Source organism: Fukomys damarensis, unplaced genomic scaffold (assembly GCF_012274545.1).
Source record: "Fukomys damarensis isolate Sample0158 unplaced genomic scaffold, DMR_v1.0_HiC HiC_scaffold_19, whole genome shotgun sequence".
Lineage (NCBI taxonomy): Eukaryota > Metazoa > Chordata > Mammalia > Rodentia > Bathyergidae > Fukomys > Fukomys damarensis.
The window spans coordinates 11,250,264-11,270,135 of record NW_022900931.1 but is presented as its reverse complement, the minus strand read 5'-3'; the positions used below and the strand labels follow the sequence as shown (position 1 = coordinate 11,270,135).

The 19,872-nt window shown below is 45.0% G+C and overlaps 1 protein-coding gene across 1 annotated transcript; it reads right to left on the bottom strand.

The window, feature by feature from the left end:
* Positions 1-939: 939 nt before the first annotated feature.
* On the bottom strand, positions 940-19,472 carry Emp1 (epithelial membrane protein 1). Its single transcript, XM_010638410.2, has 5 exons — positions 19,252-19,472; positions 6,002-6,115; positions 4,082-4,175; positions 3,851-3,991; positions 940-3,173 (listed from the first exon to the last, which is right to left on the bottom strand). The coding sequence occupies exons 2-5, from the start codon at positions 6,077-6,079 to the stop codon at positions 3,007-3,009; spliced, it is 480 nt and encodes a 159-aa protein (XP_010636712.1). The 5' UTR covers positions 6,080-6,115; positions 19,252-19,472; the 3' UTR covers positions 940-3,006.
* Positions 19,473-19,872: the final 400 nt, after the last annotated feature.

The following is a 19,872-nucleotide window of genomic DNA, read 5'->3' as shown; positions in this document are numbered from 1 at the left end:
CTGATGGGTTTATAGGTGGATGCAATATTGGGAGGCCAAGCCTGGTGAGAAAAGATGGGTCACCATGGGTGTGGACTGGGTACACATCTCTCCTCCACTCTCAATCCCTCTCTGCTTCCTGCCTGCCATGCCATGAACTGTTTTCTTCTACGAATACCTTTCTGCCATGCTGCCTTGCCTTGAAGTCAGCCAACTGTGGACTAAAATCTCTACAAACTGTGAGCCAGAATAAACCTCTCCTCCTTTAACTTGTGGGTGTCAAGAATTTTGTTCCAGCAATGAGAAAGTGACTAAGACATGTGATAAATTTGTGGTCTGTTTCTCTGCTCAGATTTTTGGAGGCCAGAGGGGCCTGGAAGGTGGCCTGCTCTACATCAAATCTGTTATCATGCTGGTGAAAAGTACAGGGTCTGCCATGCTTGCCCACTGTTGGGGCCAGTACTTATTGCCCACAAAGCCTGCCTTCCCTCTTAGGGTCCAGGCAGCAAATCCCCCGTTTACGCACGGATGGGCTCCAGAAAATGTGTGTGATGCACACCGTTGTGAGTCACTTTATATTCGGAAGACAAATCAGAGGAGATGGCCATTTCAAGGAAACTTTACAAGTGTCACTCTTTAACATCGCAAGCCATTTTGATTTAAGATCATAATCTCTCTGTAATTTATTAGCTTGTGAGATTCCTTTTCTGCCTAAGAGGTTTAATTAAAACAATACAAAACTATATTAATAACATTCGGTTGCCAGAAAGAGTTATTGCAGAAATCCTTATGGTATTATGAGAAAGTACTTTAATATCCCAAATAAATGTCAAGTTCCCCAAATCAAACTGATGGCCAAGTTAATGAGAGGTGAATGTCACTCATATCCATATTTCCCCATATTTTTAAAAAAGAAAACATTCACACAGTGAAGGGAATCAGAGTCTGTTTTTATATCCCTAGAGTTATAAACATTTGTATCAAAATATTTACAATTATAGTATATGAAATAATCTATTAATGAAGAAGCCAAACACAGTGCTAGAACAACTCACTAATGTAATGCAAATTACATGAGACATAAATGTCACAGAAGAAAAAGGAAAAGACAAGGGAATATATGGTTCACTCCAGGCATAATTGAACTTCTTAACAAAATGAGAGTATCTCTTTGGATATATCTGATATGTAGATATGCTTTTGCCCATAACTCAGCCTTCTATAATCATGTGATAATCAAATCATAATTCAAAAGTTCATTACCCCATGGTTTCTTTTCTGGTCAATCTCTCTACTCTCAGCCCAGGTAATACAGAGCCTTGCCTCACTATTCCCTTAACCAGAATAAGCGTAAAGACATATACTTAGCAAATAGTCCCTTTACATAAATACCAGCAATTATGGCACAACAATTCCCCAAGAAAGAAAGATATGTGAGAAATGGATGAGGAGGAAGCTAGAGGGAGAAAAGTAGGCAAGATACCTCAGATTCTTCCCAGGGTAGATCTTCTCCAGGCAGTAAAGGGAATGCCCTCCACCAAAGACCCCTACAGGCAGAATCTGAGATGGCTTAAAATGGCTGCTCTAGGGTGGAGAGCTGCCCGCTGAACCAGGAATAGCACAGACTTCTAAGTCCTACGGAGTCAGGTTCCTGCGGCTACCATCAGCTCAAATACGGCCTGACCAGGTAACCAACAGTTTTTGGTACTTTTTTTTTTAAAAAAAAATTATCATTCTATCACCTGTATTTTTATTTATTTCATGGGAACCCCCCGCCCCCCAGGAACAAGCACTCTGTTTTTATCAAGACTGAAACATGGTACGCTTAATACTTTGTAATTATATAGCACCTTTCACCCAAGGACCTGGTGATTGGCTTTGGTTTGTGTGTGTTTTAATTCATCTCCTAAATTGTCATATCCTCCCCTGGGGAGGGGACAGGCCCTCTGAGAAGTCACTGCTCTAGCCAGTGTCCAAGAGTGAGCGGCCAATGAGCCCAGAAGCCCTAATCCCCAAAGTGGGTGATGAGATAAAACTTCCTCAAAAGTTACAATCCAGAGGAAGAGTAACAGAATCATGTCACATCTTTCTTGTTAGATAACTTATAAGAAATGTTGGCTGTGTTGAGGGGAATCCTAAAAACATCACCCTGATATAGTGCTATGGTAAGAGTGCCCCTTGCTCCTACAGTTTATGTGCTGCTTTCACTACTGAAGGGCTCATTAGTGGCTCTAGAGAAACTCCAGAAGAGCTGCCTTGGCTTTAAGCTAAAGCCTGACAGAGTCCACAAAAAGTCCCAGCGAGAGACAGCTGTGAGGTCTGGCTAGGCTCTGCCCCTCCCCTGTCCTTCTATGGGGAAAAGTCCTCTTTCTTGGTTTAGCTAACCCACCAACTTGGCCTTATAAATTGTCTTTCTGCCTCCCCTTTTGTCACAGTTGCCACTGAATTCTGTGGAGCTAAATGCCTGTTCTACAGGAGCACAGTGGCTCCCTGACCAAAGACCTCCTGTAGGCACTTCAGAAGGGAATGTGGTGTTTTGCCTTGGGTCAGAAGGTAAGGTGGCTTCCAGGCTTAGCACGGTCAGCCCAGAGACAGGGTCTGCTCTTGCCAGAACTTGTACAGCTCTTTGCTATTTGTACTTGGTGCAGCTGGTCTGCAAGACATCAGCGTGTGACCCAGAATTCACCCTCAGAAGTGGAGCCAGTGGTGTGGCAACAAACGGGGCCCCAGGCTGTGTGTGTAACCGAGGGCAGCTGGAGGCCAAGTCTGGTAGCTGCAAGGAGGTTCTCTGACCGCAACAAGGGAGCATCAAAGCCCAAGCTGATGACCTTCTCCCGAGGCAGGCACTGGGCAGGAGAGAATCTCCCTGGGAATGGTTTGGGTTTGGGCCTCTCCCACTCTTCCTTCCCCCTCCCCAATCCCCTCCCTTTTCTTGGTTTTTTCCTACACAGTGACTTCCACTCCCCTCCCAGATTTGACTGCTTCCTCCTCCCCACCCCCCAGATATCCCCAGATGCTGGTCCAGCCTCATTTCTTCCTCAGGACCAGATAGAGAATGCCGATGATGAAGCTGAAGCAGAAGCAGATCCAGGCCAGGATGAAGCAGTAACCATGGTGGCTTCCCGTGGCAAAAGTCTCGCTGTGATTGGCGTAACGATTGGTGTAGATGGACGCTCCGATCAGAATGCACAGCCCTGGGGGAGCAAAGGTAAAGCCATGTTAGCACTGATGTTTGGACATTAACAGCAAGAAAAGGTTTTTGTGATTTTCAAAAGATCCTATGTCCCTCGTTGGCAATGGAAAAATGAACTCTGGTTATTTGTCCTGAACCAGCTATGCTGTTTGATTGTCCTGGGCCAAGCTCAATGGCTGTGTTGATAAATTTGACATGTCTGGGCTCTCACATCTGCACTGGTTGGTGTGGCTGCAAGTGTGAGACAAAACACAGAACATCATGTTCAACACAGCTCTCCTGCTGGACCCCTGTGCATCTAGGCTCACTCCACTCCACTCCACTCCACCCCACCGTGGGTACCGGGAAGAGTAAGAGAAGACCACGCATTGCAATCATCGCGTGATGTGACAGTGCTTGAGTCTTTCTCAGGATTCCTGTCTTCCTGTCTTTTTCAAGTGTGCCCCAATTGTGCAGTGCATACCAGGGGCACAGTTTTTTAACCAGTGAAGCAGATGAACGTTCTTAATCTAACTACCATCTCAGGTTCGTGACAAGAGAACAAATCGCCAGAGGAGAACGTGATATGAGGCGATTTCACAGAGCTAATCTGCTCGAGTAGCCAGAAGTGAGGCGGAAAGTTCCACTTAAATCTCCTCACACATACACCAGAGCCTTACCCCACTCCCAGATACTCACAGCACACCAGCATGGTTGCCCCCGAGAGGAAGAACCGGTTTCCCTTCTCCATGGTGAAGAGCTGGAACACAAAGACCACGAGGGAGATGACGGAGAAGATGATGGAGAGGATCATGAAGGCCTGCACGCTCTTGATGGCATCTGTTAACACAGAGCAGGAGAGTGAGGCCCCTGGGCAGGTGTCTCCCTGACCCTACTGCTGCCGCTGGAGACTGATCTCTCCATACCGACCTTCGTTTCCGTAGCTCATGTCACCGCATGCCCCTCCGGTACAGTTTTTCCAAAGACCTACAGATGCATTGACGGCATCAGAAACCACCCAGACCTGAAAGCAGAGAGAAACAAAAAGGTGATTAAAATTGATCCTCTGCTCTCAAAAGAAAATAACAGATCAGCTAGCATCAGGATCATATTTAATCAAGACACCTTATGTAGCCATAAGCATGGCTCGCAGCCCATCTAGTGTTAGAAATAAGGTCCAGTTAAAACCACGACTCCAAGAAATGAAAGAGAGAATGTGTAACTCTGAAAAATGTCACCCAGCTTCTTTGAACTTCGTGTTCCTCATGGCTTGAAAAATGAAAGTAGTTCTACCAATAGTTGCTTAAAATTCTAGGGCTCTAAGAAACAAAAGCCCTGAAGGAGAAAATTGGTGTGAAACTTGTATAATTCATACATTGTATCAAGACTGTTTCATTGAAGGGAGAAAAAAGTTAGGAAAATGTGTAAGAGGTGACAATGAAGAAACACTAGGAAAGTAATATGAAACCTGGTACTCAGCCACTCTCACCTGTACAGAAGGATCAAACTTTGTCACGACAAAGTAACTTCTGAACAAAACAGCGAAGCAAGAGCGTTATGATGTGGCAGCTGAGAGTAGAAGAATGGCTAAAATGTAGGTCCTCCGGCTCACAGCCGTGCCTGCGTCCCTTCTCACCCAGCCCAAGAAAAATAATTACCCTTCTGGAATCGAAAATAAGTGAAGAACTTTGTCTATACACATACAGACGTGTTCATACTAGAAAATCAAAGCTCAGGATATGTAATCAATCACTCACTGTCTATTTCATAAACAACTGCAAGCCCAGCCCTGTATCTAGGGCTGATAACACACAGATATGCAGCACATGGGCATCCAACCCTTAAAACTCTCTCAGGTTTGCCAGACTTGCTATTCTGAGAGACGTCGGGCTTGGCATACAAAATGGATAGATTTCAAAATCTGGAGGAGGCGATACGGGCTGAGGTTTTTGTCTTATCACAGTTATGTTTAAATTAGCCTTGCTTGTAATCACACCCGCTAATGTTTGCAGAGCTCTTCTTCCCAAACTTTAAAATATATTCATTCTTTACCTGGAGCAGGGCCTGGAACAGATTGTGGAACCTTCATTTGCCCACCTAATGATTAGTGGCCTTGGGTTGGTGGTGTTGATTCGTGGTCTTGTGTTGGAAACAAGCACAATAAAAGCAAACAGGGTGCTAAAACTACCGCTAGGGGTCAGAGTAGCCCCAGGTTAAGAGAAAAGACCACTCCCTCTATATGATGGTTTGAAGTTGCTTTGTTTGAGTTAATTCCATGGCACCGGGTTAATCTTACAGTATTCCATTTTCACATGCTACTCTTTGCCCAAAACCTGAGTTCATCAGTTTGGCAACCGAAGGCTTTCATCCTCTTACTTCCACCCACCCTTTTAATGAAGGTTCCCAGAAGGAAGGGGAGCCTGCTCTGCCCACATGAGGTCCTCATTATGCCTGAACGAAGTAGGTCTTTCCCAAGTGCTACACTCCCACCTGAAAGCCATCCCTAGCTTCTGGTACAACCCATCTTTCACGTGGACAGCCCACCCGAAGTCCTCCAAGTTCACTTCCGCTCTGCCTCTGCTGGAGGGAAGTTTCCCTTAGCGGTTGAGGAGGCCTCCCTGTATCCTCCTGCCCTCAAATGCCAACAGTCTGGGAAGGATCACTTACAGGGACACTTGCTTTTGTCCTTGGTTGTCTAACCATTTAATGTGTGAGTGTATTTTTATTTCTTTCTACAACTAAGCTGGGAGTCCCCAGCAGGGCAGGCACTGTGGTTTAAATTTTTGTTGTAGCACACTATGGATTAAAGTAATTCACCCATGAATGAACGAACAAAAGAACATGACTCACATTGGAAATGGTGCAAACAAAGAGCATAATAACAGTGGCGATGTGGACCACAAAAATTCCAGCCAGTAATACCAACATCTTGGCTTTTGTAGTGACTCGTTAGGGAAGAGAGTCCTGTAAAGAAAAAATATAAAAGGATAAAAGGTTACTGTCAGATTCAATAAGACAAGTCGTCTTTGCCACACATGTGGACTCCGCTAAAATGGAAGCATTGCAATAAAAATCATCACAATTTTGTTATAAATCCCTGCAAGCACCTTGTTAACCTAGTTCCCAATATGCCCAATTGTCTACCCATCTCTGTGCATACACCTAATCAGAAACAAAATTCTGGAGTCTTCCCCTTCTGGTGTTTACAATCTCATTTCTTTAATATAGCCTATTTCCAAAACAAGAACATTTTATGATAACTGTTAATATTTCATCTTGTTCCTGTTTTAAAGTCCAAGAGTAAAATTTTGGTTTTTAAAAGGCCTTTGTAAATTTTCAGGGCTCTGTGCAACGACATATAAATTCCTATTCTTCACCGGGGAAGTGTCTGTGGTTTCCCCAAACTGCCTGCCCAGCGATTTTAACAGAAGCAATGATGCCTTGTGTGGAACAGCAGCTATTTCTCAATGTCCAGATGCCGAATCGGCTACTGATTTGATCCCGGGTGAGATATAAAGTGGGAGAGATACAACTTTATTATTATAATACTCTTTGGCATTCAATAATTATGACAACCTAATTACAGCTTAATGGTCTGGGCGCCTCTTGACTGAACATTTCAGACTCGTATTACCACTCCTGAGTCTGTGGCCCAATATGCCCACATAAAGACCCTGCTATGGGTCTGGGGCAGATTCTACATCCACAGCTCAATGTGACAGCTCTGCGGCTTTAGAAGTAGGCAGCTTGAGCTACCACCAGAAGCACCTTCTACTCCTGTATGACGTTTACACCAAGTCCAGTTCTTAGGGATTCAACAACAAACAGGAGGATGCATGAGTCACGGGGGTGGGAGGATTGAAAATTAATATAGATCAAGAAAGTGCATGGTTAAACAAAAGCTTCCAGCCACAATCTCAGCAGAAGGGAAGAAAGAAGTCCACTGATCATAAAAGCTAGAATCTAAAGGAAGTGTGAAGGATACGCATGGGGAGGCTGTTCTGACTCATGCCAGCTACAGGAGCGCTTTGTCATACCCACGACAGTTACGATGAGGTACAGGCTCTGGAGTCAGGGAAAGGAAAGGGCTGGAAGTTTACCTGCAGCCTAGCAGGGAGTAGAGAGCAGGATGGAGGCCCCCTCTCCAGGGAAGGGAGAGTTGGGCACATCTGACAACTGCTCCACTTGTCCCTCCCTCCACCTAATATAATTGATGCTTTTCACACGTGCTTGAGTAACTTTTGTGCCACACCAGATATCTATTGGAGAGCTCTGATGCTATCATTGTCCAACTCTTCGAGTGTCTTTTATCTCCTCTCATTTTCCTTATTAGGCACTCAGAATCCAGCAGGATCTACAGTGCACCAGGATGCCTTGCTCTCTGCAGGCAAGGAACAGGAGGCAGACCCTGGATTCCACTATCTACCGACCCTCTCCAGCAATCCCCTCCCCACCTTCACCCTCCCCTCCAACCAGGTTGTTTTTTAGGAATGTGTTCAATTTAATTATGAATGACAAAAAGCACAAAGTTTGTCCTGCAACCTCAGGGGAGAGCTTGGAGCTTTCCTGCTTGCATTAATAATCTCTCCCCACATTCAAATTTTTTTCTTTTGCTTTACTCAGCTTTGTGCACACCTCTGCAGTTTTCTGTTTGACTTTAATGTGTGGTGAGAAGAGGCTTTTGAAGAGGTTAAGTTAGGATCACATAGTTTTTGGTCTGCCTCAGTTTCCCCATATACAGTAGAGGCCATGATGCCAATGGTACAGGGAAGCATGAGGGCTAAGTTGGGCTGCATATGTTGGACACCTAGCACAGGATCTGGCACATAACAGGCAGCAATACTATGGTTGCTTGGGCTGTGTTCATTATTATTGATATTATTCATATACAAAGCCAAGTAGCTTATGTCAACCCCGCCCAGTTTCTTAATCACCAGACTGTCCCAAGTTGAGTGCGAAGAATAAGATATCTGCTATCTAATTCATGAGGCAGCATGTATAAAATCACTTTGGTCCTCCTAGCAACTGTCATTCTGTCTAATCTCACCCCATGAGTGGGGAGATTGCTAAGAACACACCCTCAGGAGGGGCCAGGACAAAGTTGGAGAAACTCTTCCCATGCTAGTCTCTCCATATCCCCAAGACTCAGGCCTCGCTGCAGCCTGATCTCCTCACTCCTGGGCAAAGGAAAAGGCCCATTGCTGAAAACACAGATATTACATAATGGATACTTGTGTTTACTCCTTCTTGGGCTCTTTAAACAATTCTCATATTCCTTTTGCTTCTAATTTACAATGGTGAGCAGTGGCCAAGGGGCTGAGAACAGAATATAATACACCAAGTGAGGCCACTTAAATGAGTTGCAGAGAACATGGTGAGTTCCCTCCCTGACAGCTGCTTGGTATTCAACAGCACTTTCTCCTTAGGCTGCTCTGTGACTCTCTCTAGTCCAGCCTGACTGCCTTTCACCTGCACTCAAAGTCTCCATGGGGAAGACCCCACCCACTGCACCTCCACCTGGGCAAGTCATTGCATTCCCGGCCTGCTGATCTAAGCCACAGCCCCAGTAGACCTTTATTCCTTTTGCAGCTGGAGGAGTGGGTGCAGGAATCAAGCCAAGAAGTGACTCTCTTTCACTCTAGTTTTTTTGTTGTTTTGGGTTTGTTTTTGTTTTTTTTTTTACTGCGCTGTGTCTTTCCACCATAGAAAGGAGCACAATGTTTTGGATTAGCAAGTGTTTTTATAATGCAAACTACACAATTCTCCCCACTTCTGGCTGCTATGTTGAGGCAAAAGTAGAGGCTGTTTTGCTGGAGCTATTGCATAACACATATCACTTCTTCTTCTCGCTGCCCCGCAACTGTCAGGTTCTATCAGTGTCATCCATTGTCAGCTTAGAGCGGCTTCCACTATTTGTGAATGGCCCTCTCCAAACACATTTGGAAATGGAATGATTGAGCTTCTTCAATCTCTGTGCTGGATCATCCCAGTTGAGATCCCACTCCTCACCCCCAGGAGAGAAACCCTCAGTCTAGGCAGAGGCAACCCTTGAGGTCTTTAGAAAAAAACATTAGTGGTACCCAATGGATGAATACCTGTGAACCTACCAAACAGCAGAGTAGAATGCATGTACATAGCAGATGATCCTATGCTCTTGAGACTTCTATCACCCATTTCTTAAGTGTAGTTTGTGGGAAAACTCATTCCCACCCCACTGTGTATCTTGCTTCATACAAAGGCACTAAAAACATTTCTGGGTGTTTAGATCAATAGACATATTGGCTGCTACAACTTTCTTTCTTAGCAGCACATCTTACTAAAACAAGAGAGTCCTCCCTCACACCTCTCCAAAATGCTATGAGTGGCAACCCCTTGTCATAGCTGAGCAGCTAAACTGGGAAGCAGAGCATAACAGCATGGGCAACTCTGAATGCAGCGGTATGTATATCACCTGCTTCCTGTGATTTGGGGCACCAGTGGTCCCACATGCATCAGTGGTTTTGGGGAACCCCTTTAACAGCAGCATTTTTTGTGGTGTTTAGACTCCCCAGCCTGGGCCACCAAAGTTGGTTAATTCACAGTGTTCGGAAGGGTAGACCATCCACTGGCTTCTCTATGTGGGATACCGAAGACACAATTATGCACTCACTACTGTAAATGAAGCAGGAGTCACACATCCCCAGTGTGGTTGGCAGAGGGTGGTCAAGGGCTGGGTGGGAAATTGAGAAAGTTACAGGAAGCATGAATGTTGACTCTAGAAAGAAGTGACTGTCTGAAGGAATGGGAATTAAAGCCACACACAGGTCACTGCTAGACCTTTTCTCTTCTCTCTGCCCCAATGAACAGGCCTGCTGGTCCTCTTTCCACACAGCTCTTTAACTTCTGACCACTGTTTCTCCTTTTTTTCCCCGCTGCTAAGCCCACATAGGAGCAGCAGTCTCTTTAAGCTCCTATCTCTCATTCAAGCCTCACTGGCCATTCTGTATTTGGATTAAGCTCTTTGCTGATAGAAATTATATTACACTTAGTGAACATGACCCTGAGGATTTACAATTCTGGCCAAGGTAGCTATAAATGACTAAGATGGGGGAAGGGAGAAAAGAAGAGGGTTTGCCAGTCTTTCTCTCTATCCACTTAAATCTTTACTGGTTCTTGCTTTGCTCTTCCACCTTCTCCTCACCAAAAAGTGAATAAAAGGAAATGTAGCCCTAGACTGTCTTGAACTGTGTACTGAGACTGGTGTGTAGTGAGACTTTGTTTTTCTGATGGGTAACTCATTCTGCAGCAACTTTAAGAAACTGGCTTTTAAGGAGCAATGAGGAAGTAAAAAGGTGCATAGTTTGACTGTGTAATTGCTAAGCAAGGGACCAAATAACTCTTTCCTGTAGTGTGCTATGGGGTCGCAGAGGAAGAAATCTCTCTAAGGGTGATTGAAGCCACCGTAAGTGGGAGCAACCAAAAAGAAGAGAGGAATCCAAACCTCACTTCTCCAGCAGAGGAAGTGGTGGGAGTCCTGAGACCTGAGTCACTGGAGAATTTGCCTGAGGCTGGGTGTGTAGAGCTCAGGGCCCAGGAACTATGTGAACAGCAGCGTGGTCCCACGGCACTCAAATTTCCATGATTCACTTGATAGCGGGTGAGAGTCTCTCAGATGAACGGCCAAGTGGAGACTTCCTCCATGCACTCACAAGATGGCACGAGAGGATTTCTGAGGAGCAAGGCTGGCCAGCTGAAGCCAGTTTAGGCATTTCTCTGGCAGCCTAAGGTAGCCTGGGCTTTCCTGAGGAGAAGAAAGCAGTCATGGCAGCTGCCACATTCCCTATTTTCCTGCCCTTTATTCCAGTTTTACTACCCCCATTGCTTGCCTGGAATTCATTTCTTATTTTCCGCTCCATTGTTGGGTCCAGTTCAGGTGCTAGCTTGCATCCTGGAATCCTTCCATGGTCCTCTCCCTGAGTTCCTTTCCCCATCCATGTCACTCCGCTGCTCAAATACTCCTCAACACCCCCCCACTACCAGTACCATTCACCAGGAAAGTGGCTCCGACCCATCTTGAGCTAAGCCTGGATTCCTAGGAATCTGGTTTCCAAAAATAAAACTTTTATGTCCTTCTTCCAGTAATTACCTATTCATTCTTTTCAACCAAGCTCAAGTCCTATCTCCCCTAAGAAGCTCTCCCAGACAGATAGTTCCAAAGTGGTGATTTTCACTCTGTCATCCTACATCCCTTACAGAGCCCCTTATTAAAGTCACTAATGTCAGACTGCCTGGCAACAGGGTTATTTATGGATGTGTTTGGCTCCCCCACCCCGAAGATTCTAAATTCCTGAAGGGAGGGTCTTATCCATGTCAGGTACCAGATCAGTATCACTCAAGGAGAAAACAAATGAGTTAAGGAAGGCAGCAATTTCTCCTGTATGGAAAAAATATTGTCAAAATGACTGATGGCTTCATAATGAACACAAAATTTAAGAGGGAATATATCCTCCCTTAACATATACGAACTTTAGTCCTTTATTATTTTTAGAAATTGTTTAATACTTTACTGACTACTATGTACTCAGCATGTTATATGCAAACTTTCTTATATATTTCTATGTAAATACCAAGGCAAACATGACTATTTCGGGGTAACTTTGGCATTTGAATACATAAGTACACAAGTGAATGAATGCAAAGAGAATATCTTAAATTTTTAAACCCTAATTTGCCTGAAGATTGAACTCTTCTATCTACTTCTTTCAATTATGAAATCTTTAAAACTCCTTCCCAGTACATGAGACTTCTCCACACATGTGCACCAAAGAATGATCTAATTCATGCTTTTGTTTGTTTGTTTGTTTTAGGGTATTGGGGATCGAACTAAAGAACTTGTGCTTGGGAGGCAAGCGGCTGCCCCCAGTGAGCTAAATCCCCAGCCTGATCTACTTCGTGTTTACTCCCCCAGTCATGAGGCGCCCACTGTCTACCAAGACCTGCATTAGAAAAGTCCATCTGACAAAGCACTGGAGTCTGCTCTTTGCACAAACTACCAGCCATCTAAGTTCCGCTCGAGAGGTTTCTGATCAGACTACCACTTCCTGTTTCTAACATGGTTGTCTCTGCGGCAGATCTGGGCTGTCAGGGAAAGTCCCGAAGAGAGAACTTCACTTTAGGTCCCCAAATCTCTTTCAAAATAGAACCCAGTCTTGAGATTACTACTAGCCCCTCCTCTGTCTTTTACACTGACTGATGTTTTTCCAAGAATGAGTTTCTCATCTCCTTCTAGATAACTGCACATGTTGAAGAAAGCTGTCTTACACCATCTGATCAAAGCCCTGGTGTTTCCTCCAAGGCATTGTCATATGACCTCCATGAGTCAGTCCCTGACTCTGCAGCCCTCAGCCGGACAGGGACTGCAATACAAAATTCTGCAGCTGCCTCTTCTTCCTAAAGACACTGTGTATGGTAGCAGAAAGCTCTTCTAGCCTATCAGTACTGTTTTGTTTTCGTCCGTTGGTTTGATATGTTTCTATCTCACTAAGGATCATTTTGGTTGGCACATTGGTGTCCATAGAACACAAAAGCAAAGAAAGGAAATACTGGCTTTGGAAGCAGCCACAGAGGATGTGTCTGGAAGAGGAAAAGGCTGGATTAAGGGCAGGCTGAATTGGATGAGACCTTGGATGAGCTTTGCTGACCATTGTTCTTGTTGTTTTGTGTCAAGTGTACTTTTCCACCCTCAATATTGTTTTTATGAAGGGGTGGAAAAGGGGGGCATTAATTTCTTCATGGGAAATGTGGAGAAAAAGAATCCTAAAATATCATTACCATCCTGCCTCTAGATAGCTAATGTTTGGCAAGAGAAGAGAAAAACTTCAGGTTGCCCTTCACTTCATGCACACCACACCGGGGCTTGATGCTTCAAGTACGGGGACATTTTCATAACCAGAGGAAATATCAGCAAACAAGCAGCAAAACATACAGGGATTTAAGTGATCCAGGAAAAATAAAATTTGTTCTCATGGCTGTTATTTGGTAGGAAAAGAGAAAAAGAAAGCAAGCAAGCACCTACTAGAGAACCAGATTCTCATAAACTGTCTCTAACTGCTGACGTAGCAGTTCTGCAACATCTCTCTGATCAGTGGCCCAGAAAGACCGAATACAAGCGACAGAGAGCGCAGGCTCTCTGTTTACATCCTGTCTCCACCACTTCTTAACCACCACCTTTGGATTAGCCTGAGGTCTGAAGAGTCCCTGTCCAACAAAGACTAAGGACAATGTGGCCGGTGGATATTATTTGTATTTCTTTGTATAAACTTAGAGGTTTGGGCCAGTGAAATGGGTTTTAAACTTCTTTGGTAGAAACAGAGGCCCAACGGTTATACTAAAGCAAACAAGTAGCATGAATATTGTTTTTTCAGATGCTCCCGTGGAGAATAACCTCTTCCTCCTATTTCCGCTTGGGCTCCTTTGTGTGGATTCGGGCAACATCTGCAAAGGCTGAGGCCAGATGTGGGCTGTGAAGTCCAAGCCCAGCCAGCGCCCCCAGACCACAGCCGGTCAAGTAATGAGCTGAATCCCGTGGGAGAGGGCGGAAGCTTCAGCTGCCTTCTGTTCTGACAAAGTATTTTGGCAGCCAGAACATCTCAAGGAGAGGCTGACAAGATAATAATTAGTGTTTGGGAAGAAAAATCAAGGTGTGGCCCGGCCCCAGCGGCACTTGGGTGGGTCCAACAGCAGATGGCGGCAACATGCTTCAACCAGCAGAGCTGTGGCGGCAGCCGGTGCCGAGTTGGAAGGGATACACTCAGGCAGAGCGGTCTCAAGTGCATTGAGTGGGTTGCAGGGTTTCTGCTTGGTTTTCTTTTCTTTTTTCATAGCCACTGGTTTTTTAAAAGTCTGGAGGCATTGGGGTCATTCAGTCCAACTCTCCTTGACTAAGAAGTAAATGCCGTCCCCGGAAGTCAAGTACAATCAGAACAGAAGTCGCCATCTTGTATCTTCCATCCAGGGCTCTTCTACTCTAGCATGGGGTTTCTCTCCTAGCTTTTGTCTTCAGGCTCAGCAGTAACTGTCACTCGGCTCCTCCCACCACCTTCATGTTAATCAGTCCTCACAGCCCCTCAAAACAGTGCCAATGGTATAAGGAAGAGGTCTTTCAAGGCCGTTGCTACTTTGCCATATTGCTGAGAAGGTCCACCCCGAAAAACCAGTCCTGTCATACCCCTCCCTGTAAATCCAGGACTGGCTTCCAATAGCCAAACCCAGGCCCCACCCTCAGCACTGTTATCTCCTCCCCATCCAAGCTTGGAGAGCATATTTCAGAGACTGAAAGCTCTGGGTCTAAGCTTCAGTGCGCTCTCTCTCTCTCTCTCTCTCTCTCTCTCTCTCTCTCTCTCTCTCTCTCTCTCTGCTATGTGAACACATCACTTGCCCCAAAGTCACTGTTTCTGGGCAGCAAACCTCTCTCCAACAATCCAGCTCCTTGAGGAAAGCACTTGAATTATATGAAACAATCTGCTCTGAGGCAACCTTCTGATGAGACTACAAACCGTGCCTTGTTGTACAAACATTTACCAGAAATTCAAGTGGCACCAAGCACGTATTCACCACACTCCCCAAAATCAGATATTGCCTGAGCAACAAAATATGCTTCATAGGAGACAAGGAACAGAATTTTGACCTCAGTAGTCCCCAGTAACTTTCAAGCTGGGTGCGCCCAGACAAGAGGTGAAGGAGTTAGAAGCAGAAACATCCTCACCACCCACATCACCTTGCTCTCTGACTTCTTTGCCTCTCTCTGTCCACTTGGCTTTCTCTCCCTTCTAGGCCACTCTGTCTGCCTCTTCTCCAACACACGAGCTCTTACTCACTCTCCCTCCTTCCCTCCTCTGGGTTTGTTCTTCTTCAGCCCCAGTCCACACCTGAGTGGTCACACCCTCTCGCTGAGAATAGGGTGGAGTGTCTTTCCCAGGACCTGCTCAGTTTCTCTCTGAGCCCATTTTGTTCCTGATCAAATCCTTGCTGTTGTCGATGTCTAAACAGGCTGAGAAAGCATGCTCTCTGACAAGCTGGCACTTTGTATTTCATTTATCAGACCTCTACCTTCCCTTCCAGGTTCCAAGAGACATTCATGTGGTCTAAATTCCCACCTAGAGACTCTCTGGGGTGATGATCAGAGGAGACTTTCCTGATCTTCTCAGCAGCTAGGAGTCAAGACTCCTCTGTAAAATATCCACTTGAATGCAACACACTGCCTCCTTTCCTTCCAACTTTAATAGATTAAACTGGTGATGAGCATGAACTTGGAGGATTTCTCAACACAGGAATAGTGGGATCTTAGAATTTCAATGCTGCAAGAGCTCTTGGTGACCACCAAGTTCAGTTTCCTCAAGCAAGGAGTGACCTGTCCATGGTCACACAATGGAGTCAGGACAAGACCACACCCCTTCCTATCTTCCTCAGCAGCCATCTTATACCTACCCCTAAATTCTTGTCAGTTTCAACCTGGGCCAAAAAGTGTTCTCTATTTTAAGGCTGTTGTTTCAAGAATGAATTTGTGAAACTGCTTTAAGAAATATGAAAACAGCCACAGCTGCATCAGGCCAAGAGCACCCAAAGCAGAGAAATGTTGGCCTCAATGTTTTGTTTAAAAGGCAGAGAGAGAAGCAGCAACAGCCACAACTGTTTGCATTTTTGTCTTCATTCTTCAGTTTCCATGAAATCTTCTAGTTAAATTGAGGGAAACAGTTTTACCAGTTAGGGCACCAGGGACTGATGTGTTATAGTCAGTCATCTTGGGGATGTGCTTTTGAGGAGTGAGGTGCTAGAAACGTAAGTAAACTCATAACTGGATCCATATGTGGACTTCCTCCATTACTGAACAGCAAGGACAACCCAGAAATTCAGAGTCAGCTGGGCAGAACCAAGAAGATTCTCTAGAAGCTATTATCAGAAAATTCCAGTTCTAAGACAGTAAAGGATATAAGCCCTTCTCAAGCAACCAATGCTCAGATTGCCAGCAATTAAACAGAAGCTACTTTTGATTGGCAGCCTGCTCCTGTAGTTACCATGATACGTGGTAAACACATAGGTGTAGACCACATGCACTATGGACCAAATTATGGGACAATCCACAAAGGTCAAATTAGGAGCTTGTGTTTCTGGTTGGATTGATTTAACCATGACCTGGTAGGTAGTAACACTGGGTGTGCCTGTTATGTACAGATGAGAGTCCCAAATGTCTCTGAGCTTTTCTGGTAGGCAGCTAGGCAAAGACATGTGGTAAATTACAGAAGGTACCATATTTGTGTGTTTAGAAAATTAAATAGCTCAGAATCAAATTATATAGATATGATTGACTAGCTACATACTTTCAAAATTTCCAGAATGTTCTTTTTGAGGCTCAGGTGGAAGGAAGGAAGAGAGAGGAGGTACTGTAGCTCTTCAAGCTGTATTAATTTAATTTTAAAGAAGAATTAAACGGCTAGAAGTTAAGGAACATTAGGTAGAGCAACAACAAAACCGAAATAGATATTTTCTGTGTCATTTCAGCCCTACAGAACTTACAGAGGAAATGATTTTACTCAACTTAGGAGGCTCTGATGATTAGAGCTGTCCAGCAAGGGAGGATGAGTGTGGATGTGCCCTCAGATATCAGAGAATCCCCTGTGGGGAAATTTCAAGGAACTGTAATATGACCATCTGTCCTAGATAGTGTAAATATTGGATTTCTACATATGGTAGGAGAATGAACGCGCTGATCTCCAAGATTCCTCCCAAATTTAGACTTCTATGAATGAAGTCAAAGACATAATAAAACTAATTCGCTTTGTGCCCTTTTCTGTAGCCACTCTTTTGGTATAAAGAAACTCTATCAGTGTGTGCAAAATCTACTGAAAAGGCAGCTATACATCCTCTTTAAGCCTCCCTAGGTCTCTGGTTGTGCTCTCTCTTCAGTCCTCCTTGCCAGTTGGGCACTAATCTGAACCCCCTAGGGCCACCCAGAACTCCCCAAGTGGTCGCTATGAAGCCCATTCTCAATGCTGGGAACTGGACAGGCTTAATCTGATCCCCAGAGTGAAGCAGAGAGAGCTGAGAAAACCACACTGAGCCCTTTCTGGGTCTGTAGAGGGAATGTCCTTCCTCTGCTCAGAGGACCACCTGGTGCTCAGGGAGGGAGCCAGTTTCTGAGGATGTGATCTGCTCTCTGCTGGTCCCTCATGGCCATCTGCCAACTCCCAAGCCAGCTTAGTACCCCCAAACAATGTAAGAGCTGGGGACCCTAGGAAAAGGCGCCAGACCGGATGTTCAGCAGCCTTGGACAGCACTCCGCCCCCACCCCATTCTTCAGCATCTGGGTGGACCTGGATCACCTCTGAGGGTGGGAGGCCACGGGGGAAAAACAACCCTATCTCAGTGTGGTTGTTGAAGACTTACAGCTGAAGTCCAGAAAAACTCTCCCAGCTGGGAAATTCTCGCAGTGCTTAGAGGAAAAGCAGAGAGCAGAAATCAGATCAGAATTTTTTTTTTAATTGCCCTTGAACTCCAGGGGAAAAAACACACTGCATATTTTCTCATTTATAAAGCTATAGTGTAATGTGATCCGCTCCACAAATAATGCGATTCCTGATGGTTACACTCTCAGGATTGTCTCTGCTTTCCATCTGCTCACTGGTTATAGCTTGCTTATTAGTTTTATCCCGCACATAACTAAAAGGAAATTTGTATTACCTTCTGGGATACCATCACTATGCACTCAATAATGGCTTTCCTAACTGATATCCATGCAATCTGGAAATAATAAACATTTGAAGCCCATGTAGGAATCCCATGATTCTTGAAAAGTTGCCCTGTACTTACTTAGTCACCCCCTCAGGGCCAGTTTTACAAGAAGTTTTGCCTGTTCTATGCACAGACTGATTACATCTAAATCTTCTCTCCCAATGAGCAAGCTGCATTTCTGAAAGAAAAGCCTAACTTCACCAGACAAGCTGAATCATGCCATTCTCCTGTCTTGTTTGTGTGGAGGAAAAAAATACACCAGTATGAGTGTTGCAATGGGCCACACCTCCAGAGACACTCGACTGAAATGCTAAATTCATCAAACAAAAACAACCGAAAAAGGTACTTTTCCCCATTTCCCTTGGTTCACTTTATGCTTACTATGTGCATTTTCATACAACAACGTCCTGGGAAAGAGTGAAAAGAAAAACATCCCAAAAAATAATCACTGCAGGAAAATTCTACATCCACTTAGAGAATTCTTTTATCATTTCTTAGATCAACTGTTTTTCTACTCAGCACTGCGGTGCAGTTGTTTCAGGGGTGAATGTACTGGGCCATTCAATAGGTTTCCACAGGACCCCATGAAGTCCCTGTGCCCCACCCTCTCCTCCAAGCCCAGTTCCCCTGTTCTCTCTCACTTCCACATCTGGCCAAGGAGAGGAAGTTGGAATCCACATGGGGCTCCAGATTCCATCAAACGAACCCCTCCCAGATTTTATTTGAAACACCATTTGCCTCTCTCCTCTCTCTTTCCCCTAACGGTTTTCATTAAACAAACCAATCCCTTTTCCCATCTTGTAAGGAGGAGGAGGAGGATAAGAAAACTCAAATAGAAACAGAAGTGAATGTACAAGCAATAAAAGTAAAGGACAAAAATAACCTATATATCCATCATCACCTCCCTAAACACCAGCAAACAACCCACAAGCAAAAAGGGACTCAAATCCTAGAGCAATTTGAATTAAAATGAGTTAAAAACAACATCTGGCCGGTTCAATATGTCATTTCCCAGGTATTCAGGGTTCCCTCCACAAAGGATATCCCCACCCGGTTTATTCCAAAGTCCCTGTTCCTGCCACACCTCCAAGGTGAGAACTCAGTTGCTACAAGAAATAATTATAGCCCAGTCTTGATGATTTCCCCTCTCCTCCAAATTAATTTCTGTGAACTTTCAGGGGAAATAAATGGGCTCAGCATCCACTTTCAAGCCAAAGTTTCAAGGACTTTAGAGAAGCACAGAAAAGTGCCAAAGTAAAACCAAGGTCAGAATGAATTCAGAAGAAGGAGGAGGGAGAGGCTATTCGCAGCTTCTGTGGTGGGAACCATCCTACCTGGATGTCCAGCGAGGACGGAGGCAGACACCGCAAGTGGCTCGAGCTGGCAGCTGCCCGGTCCGCTCTTCTGGAGGTATGTGACCACAGTGAGGGGAGGGAACTGCCTCCCGAGGTTATAAGTTTCCTCCACTGGTGAGTCGGGGTGTGTGATGGGCGGTTTCTTTTCCCTGAGTTTTAAAGGAGTTTCTATGAATCAGTCTGGCTAAAAAAAAAAAAAAAAAGATTTGTTGGTAAGCTACGCCCTGCTAGGTTGGCAGTCAGTCAAAAGTGGCTGGGAGTGAGCCATCAATTCAGAGAAGCCGGTCTTGTCGTAGGCTCCCTCTGACTCAGATGCACAGACCACAGTGGAAAAAGGAGTGACTTCGCTGCAAATGAGTAATAGGAGTCACACAAATAGATCTGTTTACTGAAGTCCATTCCTCCTCACAGAGAGGAGACTTGGTCACCATGGACAGGAGGCAAAATACAGGATCCAGCAGGGGAGGGAGAGGTGAGAAAGGACAGTCTCCTGTTAATTAAAGTCAAGCTAATCATCGAACAAGAGTCCAGCTCTCCCTCCTCCGTCCAGTGCATCAGCTGCTGCTCATTGTCGGGAATTTACTTCTGACTTCCCTGCTT